The sequence below is a fragment of the Delphinus delphis genome, chromosome 3 (assembly GCF_949987515.2).
Source record: "Delphinus delphis chromosome 3, mDelDel1.2, whole genome shotgun sequence".
NCBI classification, from domain to species: domain Eukaryota; kingdom Metazoa; phylum Chordata; class Mammalia; order Artiodactyla; family Delphinidae; genus Delphinus; species Delphinus delphis.
The window spans coordinates 40,233,538-40,257,214 of NC_082685.1; the positions used below are offsets into that span (position 1 = coordinate 40,233,538).

At 34.6% G+C, this 23,677-nt stretch overlaps 1 protein-coding gene across 3 annotated transcripts in view; it reads left to right on the plus strand.

Moving 5' to 3' along the window:
• CLINT1 (clathrin interactor 1) overlaps positions 1 to 23,677 on the plus strand; it is a 65,865-nt gene that overhangs the window by 13,705 nt on the left and 28,483 nt on the right. For all 3 annotated transcript variants that reach the window (XM_060008447.1, XM_060008449.1, XM_060008448.1), the window contains exons 2-3: positions 22,745 to 22,849; positions 23,387 to 23,483. In XM_060008447.1, coding sequence (XP_059864430.1) covers positions 22,745 to 22,849; positions 23,387 to 23,483 — 202 coding nt within the window. The remainder of the gene's footprint in view (positions 1 to 22,744; positions 22,850 to 23,386; positions 23,484 to 23,677) is intronic.

Below are 23,677 nucleotides of genomic sequence, written 5' to 3' on the forward strand. Positions count from 1 at the left end.
GAGCAGTATATATAAGGAAAGCACATTGCATTGTGCTTTCCAGTTTTTCAGTACACTCTCCCAAACTGGCAAGAAATTCTTTTGGCTTACCAGAGCCCTTTAGCCAGGTAATTTCATACAGGTAAAATAACATAATGCATTCCCATGTATTGATAGCTCCTCATGACTATGACTATAGTAAATATGAGTGATTTTGTTAATGTGCAACAATAGCCAAGAGTGTTTTGTACTTAAGAGAAGTCTAGTTAGCCAATTATTTTGGAGTGTCTTCTCTTGACATACGAATTGTATTTAGTTTAGAAATTCTTAGGAGAATAAGTTCTACCTAATTCTAATATAAATAATTTTTTTATAACTTCCACACAAACTCACCATTATGTGATAAACGTGTATGTATGCATTTAAAAATGTTTCACTCAAAAAAATTCTCGTCCAGATAGGGTTTTTTTTTTTGGCCATGCCACATGACTTATGCAATCTTAGTTCCCCGACCAGGGCTTGAATGGGACCCTCTCAGTGAAAGCATGGAGTCCTAATCACTAGCCTGCCAGGGAATTCCCTTAGGTAGCTTTTATTTTTATAATAGAAAGAAGACATATATTTAAAATTCAATTTCTTATTTTTCTTGCTATTTGTTTCTATGCAGTTTTAGCAGTTTTAGCAAATCATTAAAGAACAGTGCATATTCATCACTTGTAATTTTTAAAAGTGACTTAAGATTGTATGATTAAAACTTTTTACTTGAAGTTAAACCATAATGGTTAAAAATAATATCCTTAGTTTGATATGTTTGGTTTATAGTTATAAGTTTGGTACTGAATGGGTTTCTGAAGTGTGGCTCATTTCTCATGAAGCCAAATAAAAATTTTAATCCTATAATCTGTTCCGTCTGCTGCCTCTGGGATATAAGCTCGTTGAGGGTGGGGGACTTCGTTTTGTTTACTGCTATATTACTTACTCCAAGTACAGTGTGTGACGTACAGTAGGTGTTCAATAAATATTTTTTTGAATGAGTATGTTAAATTTGGTAAGTTGTTTTATATTACTGAGGAAATCTTTTAAGTACAGATATTTCTAATAAAAACAAATAGTTATTGAGCGTTTGTCATGTGCCAAGAACAATAGTGACAACATTATTATTATTCTGAATTTGTGGTTGAAGAAAATGACCACAGAGAAGTCCAGAAACTTGCCCGAAGTAACACATCTAGAAAATAGAGTCTAGATTTAAATCTAGTGTCTGCTTTCAGAACATATATTTAACAGTTTTTGCTAACTTGTACAAGACATTATTCACTGTAATAGAGGTGAATTACTAGTGTATGCCTTAAGCAAGTTAAAAATTACTTGAAAAAAGTTTATAATAAGCTTCTGAACCAAATTCAATGAGTATTTATTCCTTTCTTCCGTATATGTACCAGTCATAAAAGAAAATTTTTCTGGCCTCTTTTAATACTCTGAATAATGTAAGTAGGATGCCCCTCAACGATCGAGAAGCAAACAGTTGTAGGTGAAAAAGGAAATCTTTTTTTTCTTGTAATGAACTTGCTCACTGTAATTAATCCTAAAAGAAAATGTCATGACAGTCATGAGCTGTAGTATGTGTTTCAGAATTAGTCCCCTGTAGCCAGCTTCCACAACTTTAATAAGTTTCACACAATTTTTTGATCTTTATATTGTGGTCAGTTAACTGTGCCTGTAGTTATTATTATTACCCTGATTTATGTACAACTTTTCCCAATTTTTCTTATGCTCAGATTGAATAATTTGGGAATAATTTTCCTTAGTTCGTTATGTACCTATCCAAGGAGTATGTTTTTGGCATAGGTTGTGTTTAAATGGTATATAATAACTGAAAATACATTACTGATACCCTTACTAATCTTCGCCATATCTTATAAGGATCTTTTAGTGAGTGCTTATTAACTATCTACAACAAGCACTGTACAGTACTGTAAACCGACTGACAGACCTTATGGTTCCAATAGCAGCTTATGATTCTGTGAAGTGGATGCACATGACAAGCACATGAAAAAGACAGAATAATATAAGATGATATGATATCTGAATTTGGGGTATAGGTATATATACTGTAGAAATTCAGAGAATGGAAAGAACAATTAAGACAGAGCAAAGGCTTAATGAAAAAGATAGATCCTGGTATTTCAAAATATGTGTTTGCTGAAAGGAGGATAAGGCCAAATAAGGAATCAAACATGGAGTGAAAAATCTTAAACACAGGTCAAATGATGTGGGCTCACTGATAAGAACCTACTCCTAAATGGTTCCAAGCAGAGGATGACATTACTGAATACTGTCTAAGAAGCTGTTCTGTTGCAAAGGGAGGTCCCCCTTCTACCCCAATCACATAGTCCAGATTAAATAATTTAAAGTGTAGATGTTTGGTGGTTTGTGTTTGTTTGAGTTTGAGGGGAAATAAATTATATAGGCTTCAAAATTTTAGTAGTGAGGTTCTGGAAACAATTTCCTTCATGTCAGAAAAATTGAGCCTAGTTTTTGGGATTTGGAAATGCATTTGAGTAAATCTAAGTTTAATCGATCGTGGATGAAAATGGGGGAAAAAACTATTGCTGACAATATTTTTAAGTATTAAATTTTATTTAAAATTTTTTAATTATTTGAGTTCACTTACAGGTAGTTTTACAAACTTATCACTGCTGAGGTGCACGATTTCTCATTTTATTATTCTATTTATAGGATTTCTTAGTTATATACTTTCAGTTAGTGTTTGATATTTGGCAGTGCATCTGAACTTAATCACATAGAAGTGAAAACATCTATAAGTGATGTGATCAAACTACAACGTCAAGCATTTGTGTCTACAAAGATGTAGTTTTCACATATTGTCCCAGTGCAGGATGTTTCATAATTTTCTCATTCTCTTAGAAGGGTTTTATGCTTTTTTTTAAGCTTAAGTAATTTTAGTACTTTCTTTTAGATTTTTTTCCTGAAGGAATCTCATAATACAGTTAATGAACTTACCTTAATAGGGTATTTTAAATAGGGTGCCACATATTTTAAAAGATAATTTGTTATGAGTATGCCCAAGCTGAGCAAACTTCTTTGGGTTTCAGTTTTATTTTTAAATGAGGGGTGGGAGGAGTAATTTGAGGGAAGACATCATAAGTCAAGAGACTTTTTGTGCATTTCTGTATGAAATGGGCATAAGGTCTACCTTCCAGGAATGTTGAGAGAATTAAATGAGTTAATATATTGTGAAAAGGTTTACCATTGTGTTCTCAGTAAATTCTTGTTCTTTTGTTTTGTTTGATTATTATGAGATAGCTTTAAAAAGGTGTAACCTAAAATTAAAAGATATAGGTGAACAAAAACTGTCATTCCTTAGATTAGTTCTAAAGAGTAGGAATTTAAAAGTTGGCAAATAATTTTAATAAACTTTAAACCCCTTTAACAGTAAAATTTTTACTGTTATTTTAGTAGCTACTCTTTTATTATACCTGTAAAAACTAGAATTGGGATTTATAATGCTAACAATTCTTATGCTATACTCTTTTTTTAATACACTGGGTTATTTGATTTGCTTCTGAAACCAGTTTAACATATGACATCTCTTGATAAGAAAAACATCACACTGTCCTTTCTTTTTTGGAAAAAAAAAATTGATTTACTAAGTAACCTGAGCAAGTGACCTTAAGCAACTGTCAGCAATAGGAAAGATTGTTTCGCAATTAAACTTACACACAAAACAATGCAAGTCTGAAGCTGCTTAAAGTAGAGAAGGACTGTTTCTGGTTGTTGAATAGGAATAATATTCCCATACTTTAAAAAAAATATGGACCTCAGGAGCTTACGCTTTCAAAATTTATTAGAAGTTGCCTTTGAGGAACTTGTGCTTGAATTGTTAACGTGTGTCATAATGGTATTTCCAGAACAATTTTCAAATAAATACGTTATGCTAAATATTTAACTAAAAGTTTTTCTAGCAAGTGGGAATGGGTGTCCTAGTTATTTAGAGTCATAAATAGAACATTACTGTTGTATCTAAATATAACATTTAGCTAGCTTTTATTAACTTTTGTTATTAAAAAAAATGGTAATAGATTACTGTTTTTCATGAGAACTTTGTAACTAGAATAATCCTAAGAGAGTCCTTGAGGGTGTGATTGGCCTATTTATAAGTTGTGTGAAATGTTTAACCTTGAGGATTTTTTACTCATGTAAGTACTTAACATTGCTTGACATGTTAACGTGGTTTGGGGGGGGGGTGTGGTAGCTGGTGTACCAAAAGAATGATTTGCATATGCTATGCTACTAATTGTTCTTTTTTACTATAATTTAATTATAAAATAGAATGATACTAATTATAAAAAGTCAGGTGAGCCTAAATTTCATAATGCATTTTAACTGTGATAAACTTCCTTTACGTTAAAACTGATGCATTCTATATCTAAAAGCATAATGTATAGTGTTCACTCTATCAAAACTCTTCGATGCTTTAATGGAGGAATGATTGCACTTGAAAAAGCTAGTTACTGCCTAATTTGACACTGAAATAAATGTTCTCCAAATTATAGAATCAAGAAAATGACAGCTTGAAATGAAAAAGAAATAAACCAATCAATCCTTTCATGAAGTTTGACTTTGTTCCAAGTTATTTGTGTTACTTAGAGGGGTAGTTTTAGGGAAAACAATGTTTTTTATTGCTGTTAAGATTCACATAGCATGAAATTAACCATTTTAAAGTGTTGAATCCAGTAGCGTTTAGCACATTCACAGTGTTGTGCAGTGAGGCAGATTTTTAAATAACTTTTTATTTTGAAATCAAAGTTTTAAGAATAGTAAAGAGAATACCTGTATACCCTTTATCCATATTCACCAATTTTTAAGATTTTGCCATAATTACTTGTCATTTCCCTCCTCTTCTACTCTCTATTTCTCTGCGTGCGCACGCGCGCTCTCTCTCTCTCTCTCTCTCTCTCTCTCTCTCTCTCTCTCTCTTTCTCTCTCACTCACTCACTCACTCACTCACTCACTCATCTGATCCATTTGAAAGTAGGTTACATGACCCCTTTGCCTCAAGTGTGTATTTTCTAAGAACAAGGTTTATTCTCCATATGGCTATGATATAGTTAGCAGATTCAGAAGATTTAACGTTGAAACAATTTTATCTCCCTGTAGCCCATATTCCAATATTGCCAGTTATCCCACTCCAGTACAGGATTCTATCCGGGATCATGTATTTAATTGTCATGACTCTTTACTCTGCTTTAATGAAGAGTTCCTTAACCTTTCTTTCCTAACAAAAATGACACTGGCACTTTTGAAGGTTATAGACCAGTTATTTTATAAAATATTCCTCAATTTAAGTTTAGCTGATACTTCCTCGGGTTATGTTTTCTGAGCTGGAAAATTACATTAAGTGATGCTGTGTCCTTTTCAGGGGGAAAACAATTTCTGTATGTTGCTCAATAGCGATGTTAATTTTGGTCACTCAGTCAAGGTGTTGTCTGACTCCTCTACCATATAGTCACTATTTATCTAATTGCAAGTAATAAGCAATCTGTGGGGAGATACTCTGAGACCCCCTCCTCATCAGACTCCCCCCTGGATTTAGCATCTACAGATGATTGCTTGAGCCAGTCTTTACTATAATGGTTAAAAATAGTGATGCTCATCCCTCCCCTTCTCTTCAGAGTTATTAGTTTACTTTAAGCAAGAGCTGTTATTTTTTTTCTTTCCTCCATCCCTCTCTCATGGATTTTCATTTTATTCAGTGGATTGTAATCCATTACTGTCTGCCACTTATTTCAGGACTCAAATTGTCACTGATGTAGCCAGTGAGAGCCCCGTGAAGCTGGCCTGTATCCTTTCGTCATGCCGTTTTATTTTTTTTCGCCCTTTCTGGCACAATGTGTTTCAAGCTTGTCCTGTATTTTCACTGCTTCAGCCCTGGAGTCAGCCATTTCTGCAAGGACCCCTGGCTTTGGTTCTTTTTAGCAGTGGGACAGATTTTAAAAAGAGATTTTTTGGTAGATTAGAGAGATTTTTGTCATAATTAAGATGTTGCTAGAACTTCTTACATGTAGGAACACCTACAGTACAGAGAGGTGGCACATGGGATAAAGACCTCTTTGGAAATGTGGTGGTGGTATTTTTCTTTTGGATAATTAAAGTTTAACATTTTGTTTTCGTATTTTTAAACCTTAAGAGAATAAGATTTGTGAAGGATGCTGCATTGCTATTCTCTCCTGCTATTCCCACATCCAGCAATGTAATTTGCTTTCAGTGAATCAATTAAGTATGAAAAGACAAAAATCAAAGCACTTGCTATACAAGTATATACATTGTAGATAATCTGATTATGTCAATAAAATGCTGTCACAGAGTACACTTTTCCTAATGGCATTTCATGTTACAACCATCTACCTGTACTTCACATACTTTTTATTATATCTCCTGTTTGGCTTTTGAATTGTTTATACTAGCAGCTGATTACTGAGTAATTTAAGTCTCACTTAATTATGGCAGTACTGTTCTAATTAGAATGCTGGATGTTGGTGCTTTATTTAGCTAGCAAATGTAAAATACTTAACGTTTGTGATATTTGTAGAAATAAGTATTGAAGATTAATTTCCTGTAGATAATCTTAGGATGTATAGCTTAAGTGTAGACTTATGCCTACTTTACCCCCAAACCAAATAGATAACTCATTTGGAATATGAAATACTTTTGACTTAAATTGGAAAAAACTGGCCATATGTTGAGAGTCTCATTTTCTGAACAATTAAAAAAATAACTATATATGCATAAATGTTAAAACGCAGCAAAATTACACAATTTTAAATAATTAAATAAAAGTAATTTGAACATTAAGAGTTAGAAGAGCTTGAGAAATTTGCTGGAGATACAACACTGGTGTTTGAATTTAACGTAGGTAATATCCCTTTGGTCATGTTGAGATTTATAAGGAATAATTTGAAAATAATAACTACATAATTAACATTCCCTTTAGACTGATAATATTTTTCAGATGAGTTTTTTAGAATAAATGGTGATGATCATCTTTTAATGAATGAGCTATATTCTTAATGCTTAGGTAATCTCTGATAGAGAAAACTCAAATTATAGGTATGCTTCTCATGTCAGATACCCATACAACAAAGAGAATGAGGTGTTGTACTAAGGATTGCAGGAAGCCACAGGACAACCTGGCGTATTCACTTAATGAATATTTACTGATCATCTGGAACTCTTTCAGATACTTGAAGTATAGTTGTAAGCAAGTTTTGGTGGGGAGAGATAAAAAGAAGTAAGCAAAATAGTTACGTATTTTTTGAGTGTTATGAAGAAAAGGGGCTGAAGTAGAGAATGATGAATGGGGCTGTTTTAATTAGGGTGGTGAGATGAGACCTGAGAATATGGTATCTACATTAAGACTTAAAGAATTTAGAGCACACAGAGTAAAGGAGGAGTGTTCCAGAGAGAGGGCATTATGGAGTGAGCAAAGACCCAGAGTGGGGAAGGAGCTGGTGAGAAAGTTAGAGAACAATATGGTAAGAGCATGTGGAAGAGAAGTGATAGGCTCAGGGACTTGTAGGCCATTGCATGGAGTTTGGATTTATTTTAAGTGTATAAAGCCAGTGAGGAATTTTGATAAGCAAAGGAGTGAAATGATCTCACTTATGTACCTTACTCTTGGTACTGAGTTGAATAATAGATTGAGGGTGGGGACAAGAGTAGAAGGGGGGCACTGGTTAAAGTCATGATTATAGCATAGCAGTTAGGAGTGTAAGCTCTGGACCTTTATCTCCGGAGTCAGATCATCTAGGTTCAAATACTGAGGTCACTAATGGTTGTGTGGCCTAGAGTGAGATAACCTCTTTGTACCTCAGTTTCCTCATCTGTAAAATGGGGATAATAATACTGTCTCATAGAGTTGTTAGGAGAATTAGATGAATTGTTTTTAAAGGGCTTAGACATTGCCTGGCCTGTAGAGTTACATAAGTGTTTAAGAACCAATAAACAAATATATATGGCCATCTTATGGAATAGAATGTGAAGCAGGCAATAAAATGTCCTCATTTACCTCTGCCATTTGTGTTACTTTGGAAGGAACACACAAGAATTACTGCTATGCAGTCTTTGCTTTGCTCAGTTCTTCTGTGGTAATAGATTGTGCCAAGTGAGGGCCTGGTCCAGTATGTATGAGTTTCAGTTAACAAGGTGCCATGCAAAGGGAGGGCTGCTTGTATATTAGAATTCCAGCATCTAGAGAAGTGAAATTCATGATGCTCTCAAATTCATAGTTGATACTGAGCATGAGTAGGAAGTTTAAAGTGTTTGAAGTTTTTTTGGGGGTTTTTTTAGCCTTCAATTTCATATTTAGCTCTTTACATGTTTCTGTGGGACACAGAAGTCCTTTGCCAAGGTATCTTAACTTTTTAAGTCTTTGCTAGGGATCAGTAAGCTAATTTTAAGGGATATAGTAAATTAACAAGTCTTTCTTGCTGTGATTCCAAAAAGCCTGAGATTGAAACATTCTATGTCAGCTTTTTAAAAAAGAAATTTTGTGAGGGTAGTATTTCTTATGTCATTCTCTTTTGTGTATTTGTTGGTCAGTGGGTGTTTATTTTAGTCCTCTCTATTCATATCTTAATCTCAGCTTCCTTATCTTCCATCCGCCCCTCTCTGTTACCAGGAGATCATAGATTTCATTTATGTATTCACCGGTCAGTTATTAAATACCCGTTTTATGTGAGGCGTTCATTGTTAGGCACTGAGAGGGAAACAAAAATGCATAACATGGAGTACAGTCAATTCTGATTATTTGAGGTAGTTATGTTTTAAAAAGTCACTGCGAACACTGAACCTTTGTTCATAGGGGAAGTACAGGGTTAGTTTCCTGTAGGCCTCTGGTCACATTTTCATCAACCAATTAGTAACCTTCTTTTATGTGTGTTTCTGTTTAAAGTCACCTTCTCTAATATTGTTGATTCATTAACATTGAACTCAGGGCCAAGTACACTATACTTCATGTCTTATTTAACATAGGTATATTCTCTGTAAGGCACATCATAAGCCTCTTACTTTTAGAAACACTAGACAGCTCTTCAGCAGTCAGCTTGGGGGCCATATTAAACAATGAAATCAAGAAAAATCATAAAGATGTGAAAAAGCAATACTGAATAGACCAGAGAAAGGACGTTTGTTTACAGTACAAGAACTCAAACAAGACGACAGAGCATCAACTTTTTGACCTCATCTGGGAATGCATGACAGATGACTCAAATGTTTTGCTACACTCTTCACAAATGACCACAAAAGCACTGTGAATATTGATTTTGGTGTTAAAAATACATTTCAGTGAGCAAATATAAACTAACAAATACAGAGTCCTCAAATAATCAACTCTACTTGCTTTTTAAAAACTTATATTTTATTAAGGGAATTAAGATAAATTCATACATAGCCATTGTACGGGCAGAATATAATTCATAATGTTTATTTCTTCATAGGAAAGGGAGACTATGGGCTGGAAAGAGTCAGGAAGTCTTCATTTTTGCATCTTTGTTTAATACTAGGCTTGATTTTAACTGAAAGAAGAGGTGGGGATTCCAGGAGTGAACAGTTACTCAGGTAAGAAAGTAAAGGGCATGTTTAAATTCCAACTAGTAATACAGTATGATTATCCTGTAAAGTAAATGAAACAGAAGTAGTGGGAGAAAAGGCTAGACAGATAGGTTGAGTTCAGATTATGTAGGTCCTGATCACCTGCATGATCAACAAGGACTTTGTTTAGTCAGAGGAAAGAAGCTATAAGGATTTTAATCCTTTTGTTTAATTAGTCAATAAATATTTATTAAACATCTGCTGTCACCAAGCCTGTTCCTGGTACTGGGGATTTTAAGTGAGTTAGAAAATTTGTGTCCTCTGGATGTTTTCAGTCTAGAAGGGGAGACAGGCAAGTAAACAAACACGTCCATTATATAGTGCACTGGTTTTAGTTTTAGTTCAAGGTAATAGAAAGCACATAATGTGCTTTGCTGTGTAGAGCACATAGGCAGATCCCCAGAGTTGAAGGAAGATTTCTTGGAAGAAGTAGCATTTAAGCTAAAATCTGATGATAAGGTGGGATTAGGTGGGGGGGATGGGATGTTTGGGCAGAGGATTTAGAAACAGAGGGATAGCATGTGCAGAGACCTGGAGAAAATAACAGTGATGGGACTGAAGAAATAAATTGGTATCTCATATGAAGGAATGTGGACTTCATCTTGAAGGTAATAAAGAAGACTTTGCTGGATTTAAAATGGGAGCTGAGATAGATAGGATTTGTATTGCAGCAAGAGTTCACTTTGTTTCTAGCCTGTTGGAAGATAGAGGGGAAGCAGAGAGCCTGGTTACAAGGTTGTTGGCAGGAATCCCTGTGAGAAATGGTGGTCACCCTGGACCAAGGTAGTGGCAGTGTGTGTAGCTAGAAGTGGATGGACATATTTGAGAGATACTTAGAAAATGGGGTTGAAAAGACCTGGGAATGGATTGGATGCTAGCTAGAAGACGGGAGAGAAGTAATCAATAGTGATGTTCAAGCCATAACCCAGGATGGTACTGTTCACTGTACAGGAGGAGGAAGATGTTTCAAGGGGAAGGTGGTAATGAGTTTGTGGTAGACTAACATGACCAACACTAAATATTAGGAAGATGAATCTGATTGTGCTTTGGAGGATGAATAAAAGGAGAATACACCTGAAATGGAGAGATTGTTAAATGCTTTTGTAGGAGTCTAGGCTAGAGGTAGTGCCTGTATTTTTAATGCAGATTGAACAGGTTTTGGAAATTAATGGGAAGTAGACATTGAGGGAAAAGACTCCTGAAGATGACTCCAGACATCCCAACAACTGCACCCAGCCTGCCCAGCTTTATGATGTGCCCTGAGATTATATATCAGGATGCAAAACAGTGAAGCTACCTTCATGTTGCTACCTCTCAAATACATAGGAACTAACATTTTATTGTTAAAAAGCAGCACTAATTTGTAAGAATAATCATTTTTTTCCCGCTCTTGGGACTTTCTTTTGGGGTATCTCATATATGTATTTAATTGATCCTTGTGAAAAATGTTAGCTCTGCATGAGGGAGCCTAGAAAAGCAGCTACCAGTGTGAGAGTAAGGGGCCATGGGGAGAGGCCATCCATCGCTTTTCCTGAGCTCTTTGCTGTGGTTCTTCTTGTTCAGCTGTGCATTATAAAATATCATAAAATAAGTAAAATATATAGGAAATAAAGATGTTTAACATATGGTTATTAAATGAGGATTAAGAAATTAAAACTTGAAGCTGAAATAAAGTGAGAACTTTGAAGGGGTTGGAATAAAGTTTTAAAGTTTTTTAAAACCCAATGCAGAAAGGACTTTACAAAAAGAGTAAAACAGATGAGTCTTAAAATAATATTGAGGGAATTCCCTGGCGGTGCAGTGATTAGGACTCAGTGCTTTCACTGCCAGGGCCTGGGTTCGATCCCTGGTCAGGTAACTAAGATCCTGCAAGTTGCATGGCACAGCCAAATTAAAAAAAAGAAAAAGTATATGTATAACTTAGATCAACAATAAAGTTCAATCAGGAGTTTTTTTTAAGTGTGATAAAAATAAGAAATAAAGCAAGGTAAAAGGCTGAAAGCCAGTCAACAGATAAGAGTTTAAAAACATAAAAGTTTTCATTAGGTTAAAAATGAGAAATAACAGATACTAAAAATAATGGTAAGGTAAAAGGTATCAACTGACAATATTTTTGGAAGTTTGGAAAAAAGGGCCTTTTAAAAAAAATACATCAAAGTGGGTTTCTTGGGACACTTTCAAAATGTCCCAAGGGAAAAGGTGTCTTGTCCCCAAAGTTTTAGAAATGTTTAATATAGTCCCTGTTGGAGATTCATAATACACTTGAGAATAGTAAAGCCTCCAACAAGTGTTGCAGTAATAAAGTTGCCTTTGTTTTACATAACATTTCCTAAACCTTACCATGTAACACATTTCTCACACACCTATTAATGTCTCCCAGAGTATTTTTCACAAAACACTAGAGTACTGTTTCAAAAGAAAATAAAAAATGAAAATCTTAACAGTTACAGAGTTATGTGATAAAAAAAAGTCAGCTGGAAATAAGAAAATGGTTTTGGGTTGGGACTGGCATTCATTCCTTGGGTATGTCTCCTGTTGAGGCAGCAGTGTTCTGCAGGAGCCAGGGGGCAGAGAGCAACCTGATACCTTTACCTTCTGGCCCTCCATCCATAGCTGTTTTCTTAGAAAGCTTTTTATCTGTGCAGACAGAGCACTGCTATAACACACAGGCTGCTGAGGCAGGGGAGTGCAAGCTGATCCTCCTCCAGCCAGTGGACACTTACCTAGCAAGTGAAAAGAAGTTTTATATACAAGTACTGTTTTTCTTTTCTTTAAAAAAAGATCATGTTTTTTCATTGTGTAAGTGAAATTTTAAACAAATGTGCCTCCACCCCAACACTTCTTATGGGCTTTTTTCCTTTATGCTTTGTCCACATGCACATGTGTTTTTATATAGTTGGTAGTGGTTAATGTTCATACAATTTTGTGTTGTGAGAGCTTTTTTCCTATGGCCATGAAAGGAAGAATTTCCTAGTGGTGGCTGCCTCTGCCTGTTCTGTTGCTACATTGTTCCAAGCACCATTTCTGCAACATCTTGGGAGCAGCTTTTCATTCTGCTTCCCTGAGCCACTCAAAAAGTCTTCCCTTTTTCCAGCCTTCCCAAACCTTACTGCTGCCAGAGTGCCTCTCTGGAAAATAATAACTCCTTAGCATTGTGGGACAAGCCTATGTTGGGACAGCTTTTTTCTAAGCCTATCGTCTGCTGCCCAGGTCATGTTAGCAGCGCTTATGCTAGAGAGACATTAGAAGGGCTTCCATATAAACCATCAAGACCTGTGAACATCCAGACATTTCCTAGTATAATGATTTTGCTGTTACAGAGGAAACAGGATAGAGAAACTGGGTGTCATGGCTTTTCTAACATCCTTTGTTCAGCTAGACACCTCATGGAGTGAGTTACAAGGGCCTTATTTTTGGTACTTTGAAGCTCAGAATTCTGCAACTTTTTCAGTATCCCCAAATTGTAGATATAAACTTCATGCTAAATATGTTTCTTCTTATAATAGCTTAAAAGTCTTTGTTTTTTGTGTAATTTGCTTTGGGATGTGTGGCTTCAGTAGCTGATGTTTATGAGTTAGTTTAGTGAATCCAAAAAAATTAGAGACATTATCAGATGATGTCAGATTACCACTACAGGAGAAATTGCTGCTTAATGTAAAAATAAAAACCTAGCTCATGGTTGGTGGTGCACCAAGATTAAGGAGAGTGAACTTCAAAATACAAACTCTGTTAAGCATAAAATGGCAGTTCTGTGCTAGGGCTTGTATTGATACTTTTCCTGTCTCTTAGTGAAACTCATTTCCAGATCTTTGGCCGTTTTTAAATAATAGCCATCCTGCCTTGTTGTATAGTTACAATAATCTTCATTTCAGTGTGCACACCGGGGTCAGATAGGCTGCCAGTTACCATGACTGTAAAGTCCCAGAGCAGTGAATGAGATGGGTAAGTAATAAGTATGAATACCAGTGTACTCTAAGGAGCCATATAAAGAATATCTTCAAACTAAAAATGATAAATACTGGCAGAAAAGTAACGATGTGTGCTAAATGCTTTACATGTCATTTCATTTAATCTCTGTAATACACAGGAACTACCTTTCAGATGAGGAAACTGAGACACATCAGTGGTTGATTTGTCCAGGGATCAGAGACAAAATATGGGCCCTATTCATTTCTAATAAATTATTGATCAATTAATATACATATTACTTTGCTTTTCTACAAAATAACCATAAAAGATGAATCAGATCATGAAAATACATAGATGTGCAATGTTTTCCTCTAGTGTGGCCCTTGTGTTTTGGAACAGTTCCTGGAGTCAAGGCTCATTTTAATGTCTGAATAAGGGCTGCTATAAAATGGGTTATGTAATTTGCTATTGCTAACCACTGAAGTTGTAAGGAAAGGGAAATAGTTTTATAGTTTCTCCCACAGGTCATAATTTAGTTGTGGACATCAGGATGTTTTTCTTGGCTTATCTCATCCATGTAGTTTTCCTTTGCACATCTGTTACATAAATTACTAAACTATTTTCTTGAAAAGTTGCCAGTTTAAGTCACACTTAATAGTGATCAAGGGGTTGGTACCTTTTGGAAAAATGAATTAAATGACAGACTTGGAGGGGCAGAAATCCAACTACTATCCCAATTTAAGTATTTTTTTGTTTTGGATCAATTCCTGTATTTTTTGAAAATTGAAATAATTATACGTGGTTTCTAGTGTTTCCCAAAAGACTTTATGTTGGACTATAAATATTTAATGATCTTTCATATAAAATGAGGCATTTTAGTTACTGCTTCTGTAAATTATCTTTCCAGTGATCAATTTATGTATACATTCTAGTCTGGTACAAAGTTTGCCATTTGAAATTAAATTTGGAGTATTGACTTCTTTAATGATTATTCATCTTATGTACCCTTACCTTGAATTCTACATAAACCATAAAATAATGATTTTTCTGGGGGGGGTTTTTTGGGGGAAAAATTCATAAGATTTATTATGTCTGCTAGTTACATGTTAGGACTACTTTATACTTAAATGATGAACAAGTCAGTTAGGAATCTCAGAAATTTTAGATGTGGGTCTGGTTAATTTTGGCTTGTGCAAACTGATACTGAATCAATACTGGAAATTTTCATGGAATGTTTGGTAAACTGTTACATAAGCAAGGGCCCAAGTATTTTTTTAATGCACATTGTGAAATTGTGTAGATTTGGAATGCTGGTTTTTAAGCTTGAAATCTTTAGATAAAGATATCATTTAGAATACTGATAATCTGTAATGGCTGTTTTTAGAGACGGGAAGAGAAAGTACGTTATAAACCGGTGTCAGTTACTGATAAAAGTTCTTAGATAAAATTTTTTTACATTACATTTCCTACTGTGTAACCGTTCTCCTTTCTAAATTACAGTAGAGTCTTGATAGATTTTTCTGTTCAGAGTTTTGACTTTTTATAACAGATCTTAGAAGATTTGTTAACAGAAAATAATGTATAATTTTGTCATGATCCAAATCTGACTTGCAGTATGGGAATTAGTCACTTAGCTAATAAGCCAGTCACTGGCATCCACCTTGCAGCTCAGCCCTGTTGTGCTCCAGTTCTGGGGCTGTGGTAACACCTTAACTTTTTGTGTGTGAAAAACGACTCAAAAGAAAGCCAACCTCTGGTACTGGTATTGAATGTGGCAGAGCCTAAGAAAATGATGATTCACAGGCAGAAAACAAGTTTTACGCGTATTTAAAGAGGAACACATTTAAGGGTTTGGTAGTACCTTGGACTGATGACACAATCAAATCCATATGGAATCAGTAAAAGAAATGTATGGAAAGTGTTCTGCCATGCAAAAGTTTCTCACCTAAGAAATAAAATTTAGTGAATCTAAGTATTGGTTACCCTGTGTTAAGGAAGTATAATATGCACAGGATACTTTAATTTTTTATTGAATCTGGGAGATTGTCAGGAGTCTACATTAACATTTTTATTTTCACAATTTTAAAGATACACAAAGGTCTTCAGCTCATCTTTCAAGAATGCTAGGGGTTTATTATAGTTCCTTCTACCTGCAGAGTAGTGTTTAGTGTTTATTTTGCTCTCTGTTTGCCTTGCCGCCCCCCGGAATGAAAAATACTTTTATAGAAAACAGTTTTGTACAATTTATCTTTCCACTTTATCTGTAAGTAGTACAAATGCAGTGTAAAATTTTGAGTTAAGATTACGAGAATATTGAGCCATATCTATCAACAGTGTTCAGTAATAGTAAAACATCACAGGTGATTAAAATTCTATAGTTCATTTCTCCACCCCATGATAATACTGGTCTGAACTATTTATTGAAATTGAAGGCCAGCATCACTCAGAATGGATCAAAGAATTTGGTAGTAGAATTGATGTGAGAATAGCTTTTGATTAAGAAAAGAGTATAAAGTCCTTAATTTTCTTACAACTTAAAACAATTAGAATTTCAAAAATAGTTATGTCAGTTAGGAGTACTTTTCATAATAATATGTGGGGAGGGAACAATTAAAATGGTGTTTTGAACATTAATACATTTTCTGTGGTTTTAATGTCATATTTTAAAAGTTAGAAGCTTTAAAAAGGACTATGGGACCCCCTTCCTCCCTCAATAAAACCTGGCAGCAGATTGCTCTTTAATATTTATTTGGGTTTATTTATTTATTTTTTTACTGTGATAGCTAAAGGAAGAGGTGTAGTATTTCAGTGCATATTCTTGTTGATTATTTTTAGAAGTAGCAATTAAATATTGTAGCATTTAGCATTTTAATGTTCCCTCTTGAAAAGTGAAGAAGAAAACAGAAGGTACATAATCCAGCACAGCCCTCCGTGTAAATAGGTGAAGTCATAAATAATATGCACATGAGCATACTACATACCTATAAGTGGATTGAAATAGGGTATTTTCTTTTAAGTAAGCAGGTTATTCTTTTCTGAAATCTTGTTACTGCAGAAGAATGGTTGAGAGCCTCAGGTTTTAGATGTCTTCAATTTCAGTTCTTTCCTATTTAAACTGTTTTCTTTACCTTGCTTTTAAGAATATGTATGTTTAAGAGGGGGTACATTGATTTCCTTCTTTTCAACTGGATAGTTTGTTTTTAATTTTACTAAAACCAAAGAAAATGTAATTTCCATGACCGAGAATATATCTTTTTAAACATTAATTCAGCATTTAGTTCTTTTAGTAGCACAATTTGTGATGTCATCTTATATATTAATTAGTAGACTTTTAGCTCAGATGATACTACTAATTCTCTGATTTTAGAGCATTATGGCATAATAGAAAATGGGCTACATTTAATTAGAATTAGAAAGCCTAACAAAATTCGGACATCTATTGCTATTTACTAGTCATGTGATCCTGAGTGTAAGTTTATTTAAAGTTCTCTACTAAGGAGATGCTATTAAATATTTTTCCCTCTCTCCTCACTCAAATTTTTAAATTATTTATTTTTTGGTAGGGGGGCTTTTGCTAGTAATGGCAGCGTGGTAGCACTAGAGAGAAAGTGGCAAGCATCAGATTTGTTATTTGTTTCTTCTGTACTTATCAATATTTCATTAGTTTTCTTTTTATGATATGGATGGAGTACTGTAGTTTTTTCCTTGCTTTAGCACTGTAGCTATATAACTATGTTACTGTATAATCAAATATGATAACATCTGCTTTAGCAACATTAATTCTTCTACTGAACCATTGCTTGTGTTAAGACATAATTCATTGCTTTGTGTTTCATTTTCAGATCAAGAAAAAGCTTTTTTTTTTGGATGGGTAGCAGTATGAGTATTGAACCTGTAAATGTTCACCTTGCAGATAAGGGTAATGTGGTGAAGACCATCATCCCCTGATGAAAAATGAATGTCACATGGTCCATTATCTAGCTTTTAGAGCAAGTATTCTTAAAACTGTTTCTCTGCTCTTTTGGTTAGAAACATTTTTAAAAAGGAACAGATTTTTCTGGCATAAGTAATTTGTTACCTGAGAAAACTGTCTTTTTCACTGTTCATTTTAAGGGTGTTTTATTGTTTTTAAAAAGCTTCTTAAAGATGGATATTTTTAGAGGGAGCGTAATAGCTTTACCTATATCGTAAAAGTATCTTCTGAAATCTGTGGCATTAAGATCAAGAGGTCACTTTTAAATATAGATTTTAATGTTGGGAATTATTCTTCCCTAATACAGTTTTTTTTTTTAATCACATTAATTTCAATATTATGTACCTAAGTTGTCCCTGTGGTTTTACACACATAGCATTTGGTATACATATTTTAGTTTGTATACATATATTTTAGTTACTAGTTTGCTACACTTACTAGCCTGATAACAAGACATTGGAAGTACAAATAATACTAATTTGGTCTACCATGATGCTTATTTGCCTATAAATAGTTAAAGTGTTGCTATAGTACTCGATTTGTATTCTTAATGGCATTTTAATACTTTTCCCTTGGTTACAATATAATGTTCATAGGGGAAATTTTGGAAAATATAGAAAAAAAGAAAACACAGTTTGAAGAAAAAAAATACATTATTTAAAGCCATTACTTTGAATGCTGTATTTGTCTCTGTCTCTTGCTGCCTCTGTTTTTCTGACTCTCCTGTGTTTGTAAGTGTGGATGGTCGTATGAAAAAACACAAGTTTAACCATCTAATAGAAAATACTGCTGAATATTTTTTCCTGAGCTCGGAATGAATAAAGTCTTTACAATAACTTTAAAACAAAAAGAAGGGGCTTCCCTGGTGGCGCAGTGGTTGAGAGTCCGCCTGCCGATGCAGGGGACACGGGTTCGTACCCCGGTCCGGGAAGATCCCACATGCTGTGGAGCGGCTGGGCCCTTGAGCCATGCCCGTTGAGCCTGCGCGTCCGGAGCCTGTGCTTCCCAACGGGAGAGGCCACAACAAGTGAGAGGCCCAAATATCGCAAAAAAAAAAAAACCAAACAAACAAAAAGAAACCATATTAAAAATACAGACCCATTTGATTCCATTTTGTTTAGAAAGAAGTAAAATTTAAAAGGCAGGCTAGGAAAAAGGCTTCTTACTAAATCGGTTTCAATTTTCGTATTCCTTTGTTAGCAGTTAAGACTGGATTATACCTGTACTTTACCTTTTCTCCTGGTCTGTCGTTTTGTTTAGCAAAGCATATTCTTGAACTTTTGGCAGGAAAAAAATACCATAAGACTATTCAAGTTTTTTCTTGTCAGTCATTTTACTGATTATTCTTAATGCAGATTAGAAGAATCACTGACCATCTGTAGGTAAAGCTCCATTTTAGCTTTTACTTTCAACCAATTTTGCCTCTAAAACCTGGACCCAAACTGTTACTGAGTAAAATAACTTGATATTTATCAGTAGTGACCAGTGATACAAGCAGAAAATGGGGAATAAAGAGGAGGGCCCAAATGAACACTAATCATTAACAAATTGAATAATCAACCCTTGACTTATTATATTGGCTGTGTTCATATAGCCATAGAAGCATGTGTACAGGACTTGAGGATGGTAACTTTTAGTAGTTAGCATTAAAAATCCAACTGAGTGCGTAGTGCTGGGTAGTGCAGAGTTAAGTACTCTCTTTGGGGACTCTTAGTCCTGTCCTACCTGCCTGTTGCTGGGGTGCTGTGAGGAGCACACGTGAAGTGTGTGAAAACACTATGGTTTGATTTTAATTGTGGATTTTATCCTTATAAAAAAGCAGTGGTTCGGGCTTCCCTGGTGGCACAGTGGTTGAGAGTCCACCTGCCGATCGATGCAGGGGACACGGGTTCGTGCCCTGGTCCGGGAGGATCCCACATGCCGCGGAGCGGCTGGGCCCGTGAGCCATGGCTGCTGAGCCTGCGCGTCCGGAGCCTGTGCTCTGCAATGGGAGAGGCCACAACAGTGAGAGGCCTGCGTACCGCAAAAAAAAAAAAAAAAAAGCAGTGGTTCAATATTACTTTAAGGTAAAAATCTTCAGAACATGAGCAGCTTCTTATATTTTTCACTCTGGTCACTCCCTGGTAATTTCCTTTAATTTTGTTTGCAGAACAGATCCTTGACCTTTGTCTGAATTTTGTGTGTTTTAAAAAACTGATGAGAGATCCCCCTCTAGTGTCTGAATTATCCATTTTAAAACATTTGTGTCAATCATAAGAAGTTTTAGGAATTAAGCTGAATGTTTTTTCCTTTCACATCTGGACATAACTTTTTTTTTTTAACTTTTCTTTTTTGGGGGAGAGGGGAGGAGTTATTTTCCTTTCTTAAAAAGGGCACTGGAATTATGGGTAGGGTGTGGATTGAGGGCAGTAGAAAACATGGGAAAGGAAGGATCAAAATGCCATTTCTACCTTTTTAGAAACAGTTATTTTTAAATGACCTGGAATAAGGCCAAACTATACAGTGTTGTTTTGTTTTAGTTTATATTTGTTTCTGAATTAAGTGCAGCTTAAAAATACTTTGTTTTGGAATTCTTTATGCCATCGGATCTCATCTTGAGCATTCCAGTTTCTGGAAAGCAGCGGTATTGTTAGAAAATGGTTTTAAAATAGAGCCTGATACTCTTCATGGAGGTGTTCTAACTTTGTTACCTTTTGTTACTATTGTTGCCATAGTTTTCCATGGTGTTGCCATTTTATATTTTATGTTGTGTGTTTAATGGCAAGTTGTCCTTCTACATAGTTCCCATTGTTTCTTAACCAAGGAAATAGGGAGATTCTTAAGCTATTGGCTCTCTGCCACCTCTTCCTCTTAAACACACAGCACTCAAACACATATAGGCCTTCAGCTAAGAATCTTGCGAAGGGTTAGGGAAACAGGACCTTTCTCATTTGACCCATGGGTTTTTGTAGCTTGAACAAGGAAAGTAGTGTTCGGAAAGCTACAGCATTTATGAAGGCTCTAGTAAAAATATTTCATGTACATGAGCTAGAGATTAACTCTTCATCTTGTTCTCCAACAAATTAAACAGTGCAAACAATTTCAAGTGCATTCTTGGTCATGAAATGCTTGGATGAATTATAATTCTAATTGCTATTGTTCATTCCCACAGCTACACTTTTAACTGCCTAAGCCGTGCATTCTTCAGCCAGTAAGATAAACAACAGCATTTTGAAATCCATTATTTTGTGGCATCTTAAATTGCAAATGTGTCATTGCCCGCCTTAATTTTATTTTGATTCAGTTGTTAACAAAATTAGAAAAAAAGTTACTATTTCTTTATATTTATACATAAAATTTTTAATAGAATGATTATGGGGTTTTTATAAAAATCCATTCATTAATAGTCTTAAATTTTGAAGGAGGCAGTGGAGACCAGGGATTTATTTTAGTGCCATGGAAATAATTTGTATTTGTTATCAAACAGTTGATATTTTAGGAGAAAGAAAGTAATAGGATTTCGCTTTTCTACCTTAATAGAACAGTATTCTGAATGTAAATCTAGAAGCCATATTTATTCTGTGATTTGTCAAGTCATATATATGCATAATGGTTCCTTTAAAATTTGAACTGTTTATTAATTGAAGTATTTGTAATAAATTTGAAATTTATATTTGAGAGATTCGAGTGCCAATTATAATCAAACCTTCCTTATTTAAAACAACTTTTTGATGACTGAAAAACCGTACAGCAAAAGTGGGGTAGATATAACTAATAAGAGTTACCAAATTCTTATTTTTTCACTATTTCTGAAACTCAATTTTAAGTGGAAGATTTGAATTACCATATTTACAGGCATCTGTTATAACAATTGTTCAGTAATAATTGGAGTGTTACATGTCAAATGAGTACTACTATAATATGTCACATTTCCACAGTATGTATTCCTCAGAATGTCTTTGAATTCTTCAATCCATATAAGCATGAGAAATTCTTTTTTAACAACCACACATTTGCCATCTCATCTCTTAATTGTAAGGTATTCCTTTCAAAGTTAGTTCTTTCTTATAAAAATATTACTTAATATTGATATTTTTAAATTCTAATAGGTGATATTATCTCTAATAATAATAGCTAACTTTTATTGAGCACTTCCTATATATGTCAGACACTGTACCATTGTGTATCATTTGATATGTTACCCTTTGAGATAGTAGTAGTTTTCTTCCTTATTCCCATTTTACATTTGAGGAAACATTAAGAGAAGTATTGGGTTGGCCAAAAAGTTCGTTCAGATTTTTCTGCAAGATCTCATGGGAAAAACCCGAACGAATTTTTTGGCCAACCCACAAAATAATTTTGCCAAAGATCACAATGTAAGTTAATTGGAGTCAGATCTTTCTGACTCCTAGAATCCATGTTCTTGACCACTGCTGAAGTCTTAAGTGAAAGTTAAATACATTACCATACAGTCTCCAGATGGAATATTATGTAGCCATTAGAAATGAGGGCTGAGACTTCCCTGGCGGTCCAGTGGTTAAGACTCTGCGCTTCTACCACCGCAGGGGCACGGGTTCGGTCCCTGGTTGGGGAACTAAGATCCCACATGCTGTGCAGCACAGCCAAAATATAAATTAATTAATTTTAAAAGAAACAACCACTGAGGGTTACAGTGAGTACACAGTGACATAGAAAACACATGTGGTACAGTAAGTGAAAGAAGACAAGGACTACAGTTAAATGTTCATAGTGGTTCTAAACATCTTTAGACTTATCTTTGATTTTTCATTGCTTTTTTTATACAGTATAAATAACATTTAGCTTTTATATAATTTTGCTCATTAAAGAATTTCTGTGAACAGGAAACCTAAGACTGCATGTAAACCAGGTCTGGTCAGCAAAATGACAACTTAGCTTTATAATAGACTGTAGCATGTTCAATTTCCTTTTTAATTTGACCTAAAGCCATTTTTTACTGGACTTATGCCAGCTCTAATGTAATCTCTCATCTGTATTCTTGAAGCCTAATGGAATAGTGAAATCTTCTTAAAGATAACTTAAATGTGTTATATAGTGTCCTCAGGGTAGCTTGTGCACAAAAGATGTTTTCTTTCCCACCCTGTAGAGGTATCTCATTAGGACACCCAGTAGTGTCATTATTAAGTTTTCATGTGTTTCTCAGTTTTGATGCTAATCTTTGTGCGTATGTGCATGCATTTTTTTTCTCTGCAGCACCAATGTGGTTATGAATTATTCAGAGATAGAGTCTAAGGTTCGAGAAGCAACGAATGACGATCCTTGGGGACCTTCTGGGCAACTCATGGGAGAGATTGCCAAGTAAGTGATAATTTGACTCAGCAGTGCAGAAAGAATGCAGCTATCTTCACCCAGAAATGTGAAATTTGCTTTCAGTTTTAAACTGTTTAACTGCCAGATATAAATTTTGCATATAATCATTCATATATTAGTGGGGGAAGTTTTACAGAGGATCCATTCCCCTTAGATATTAGCTCAGAAAAGTAAAACAAAATTTTTCTTTTTCAATGAAGTTTAGACAAACTTTGTTAAAATTTTGACAAATGCATATAAAATGACTTAAAATAAAGCTAGGAAAATTTTTTCCTGATGAACATCTGGACGATTACGCCAGTGAATGAAGGGCTTGTAAAATATGATATTAATTAGTGGGACTTATGAATGTGCTCAATATTGTATAAAATATAAGAAAGACATTTTTAAGGAAGCATATCTAAAGTTTTTTGAATTAAGCTTATTAATTTTTTAAAGCTCTTTAGGAAAACACAGAACAAGCCTGCCATCTACTGTCAGAATTAACACACTGCAAACTCTTAAGGAAAATTATTCTTTTTTCAGGGCTACATTTATGTACGAACAATTTCCAGAACTTATGAACATGCTTTGGTCACGAATGTTAAAAGACAACAAAAAAAATTGGAGAAGAGTTTATAAGGTATGGGTTTTAGTCTGTATTTATTATTTGACATGTTGAAGACAAATGCTTGAAGTTTTAAGGTGTACATACATAAGTGATTATGAAGGATGTTGAATCCTAGAATAGAATATTCTAAAACAGGTAAAATAAGTAGATTTGCTGTTTGTGTTCTGTTTTCTAGTCACCATAAACCACTCTTCATATATTTGTCC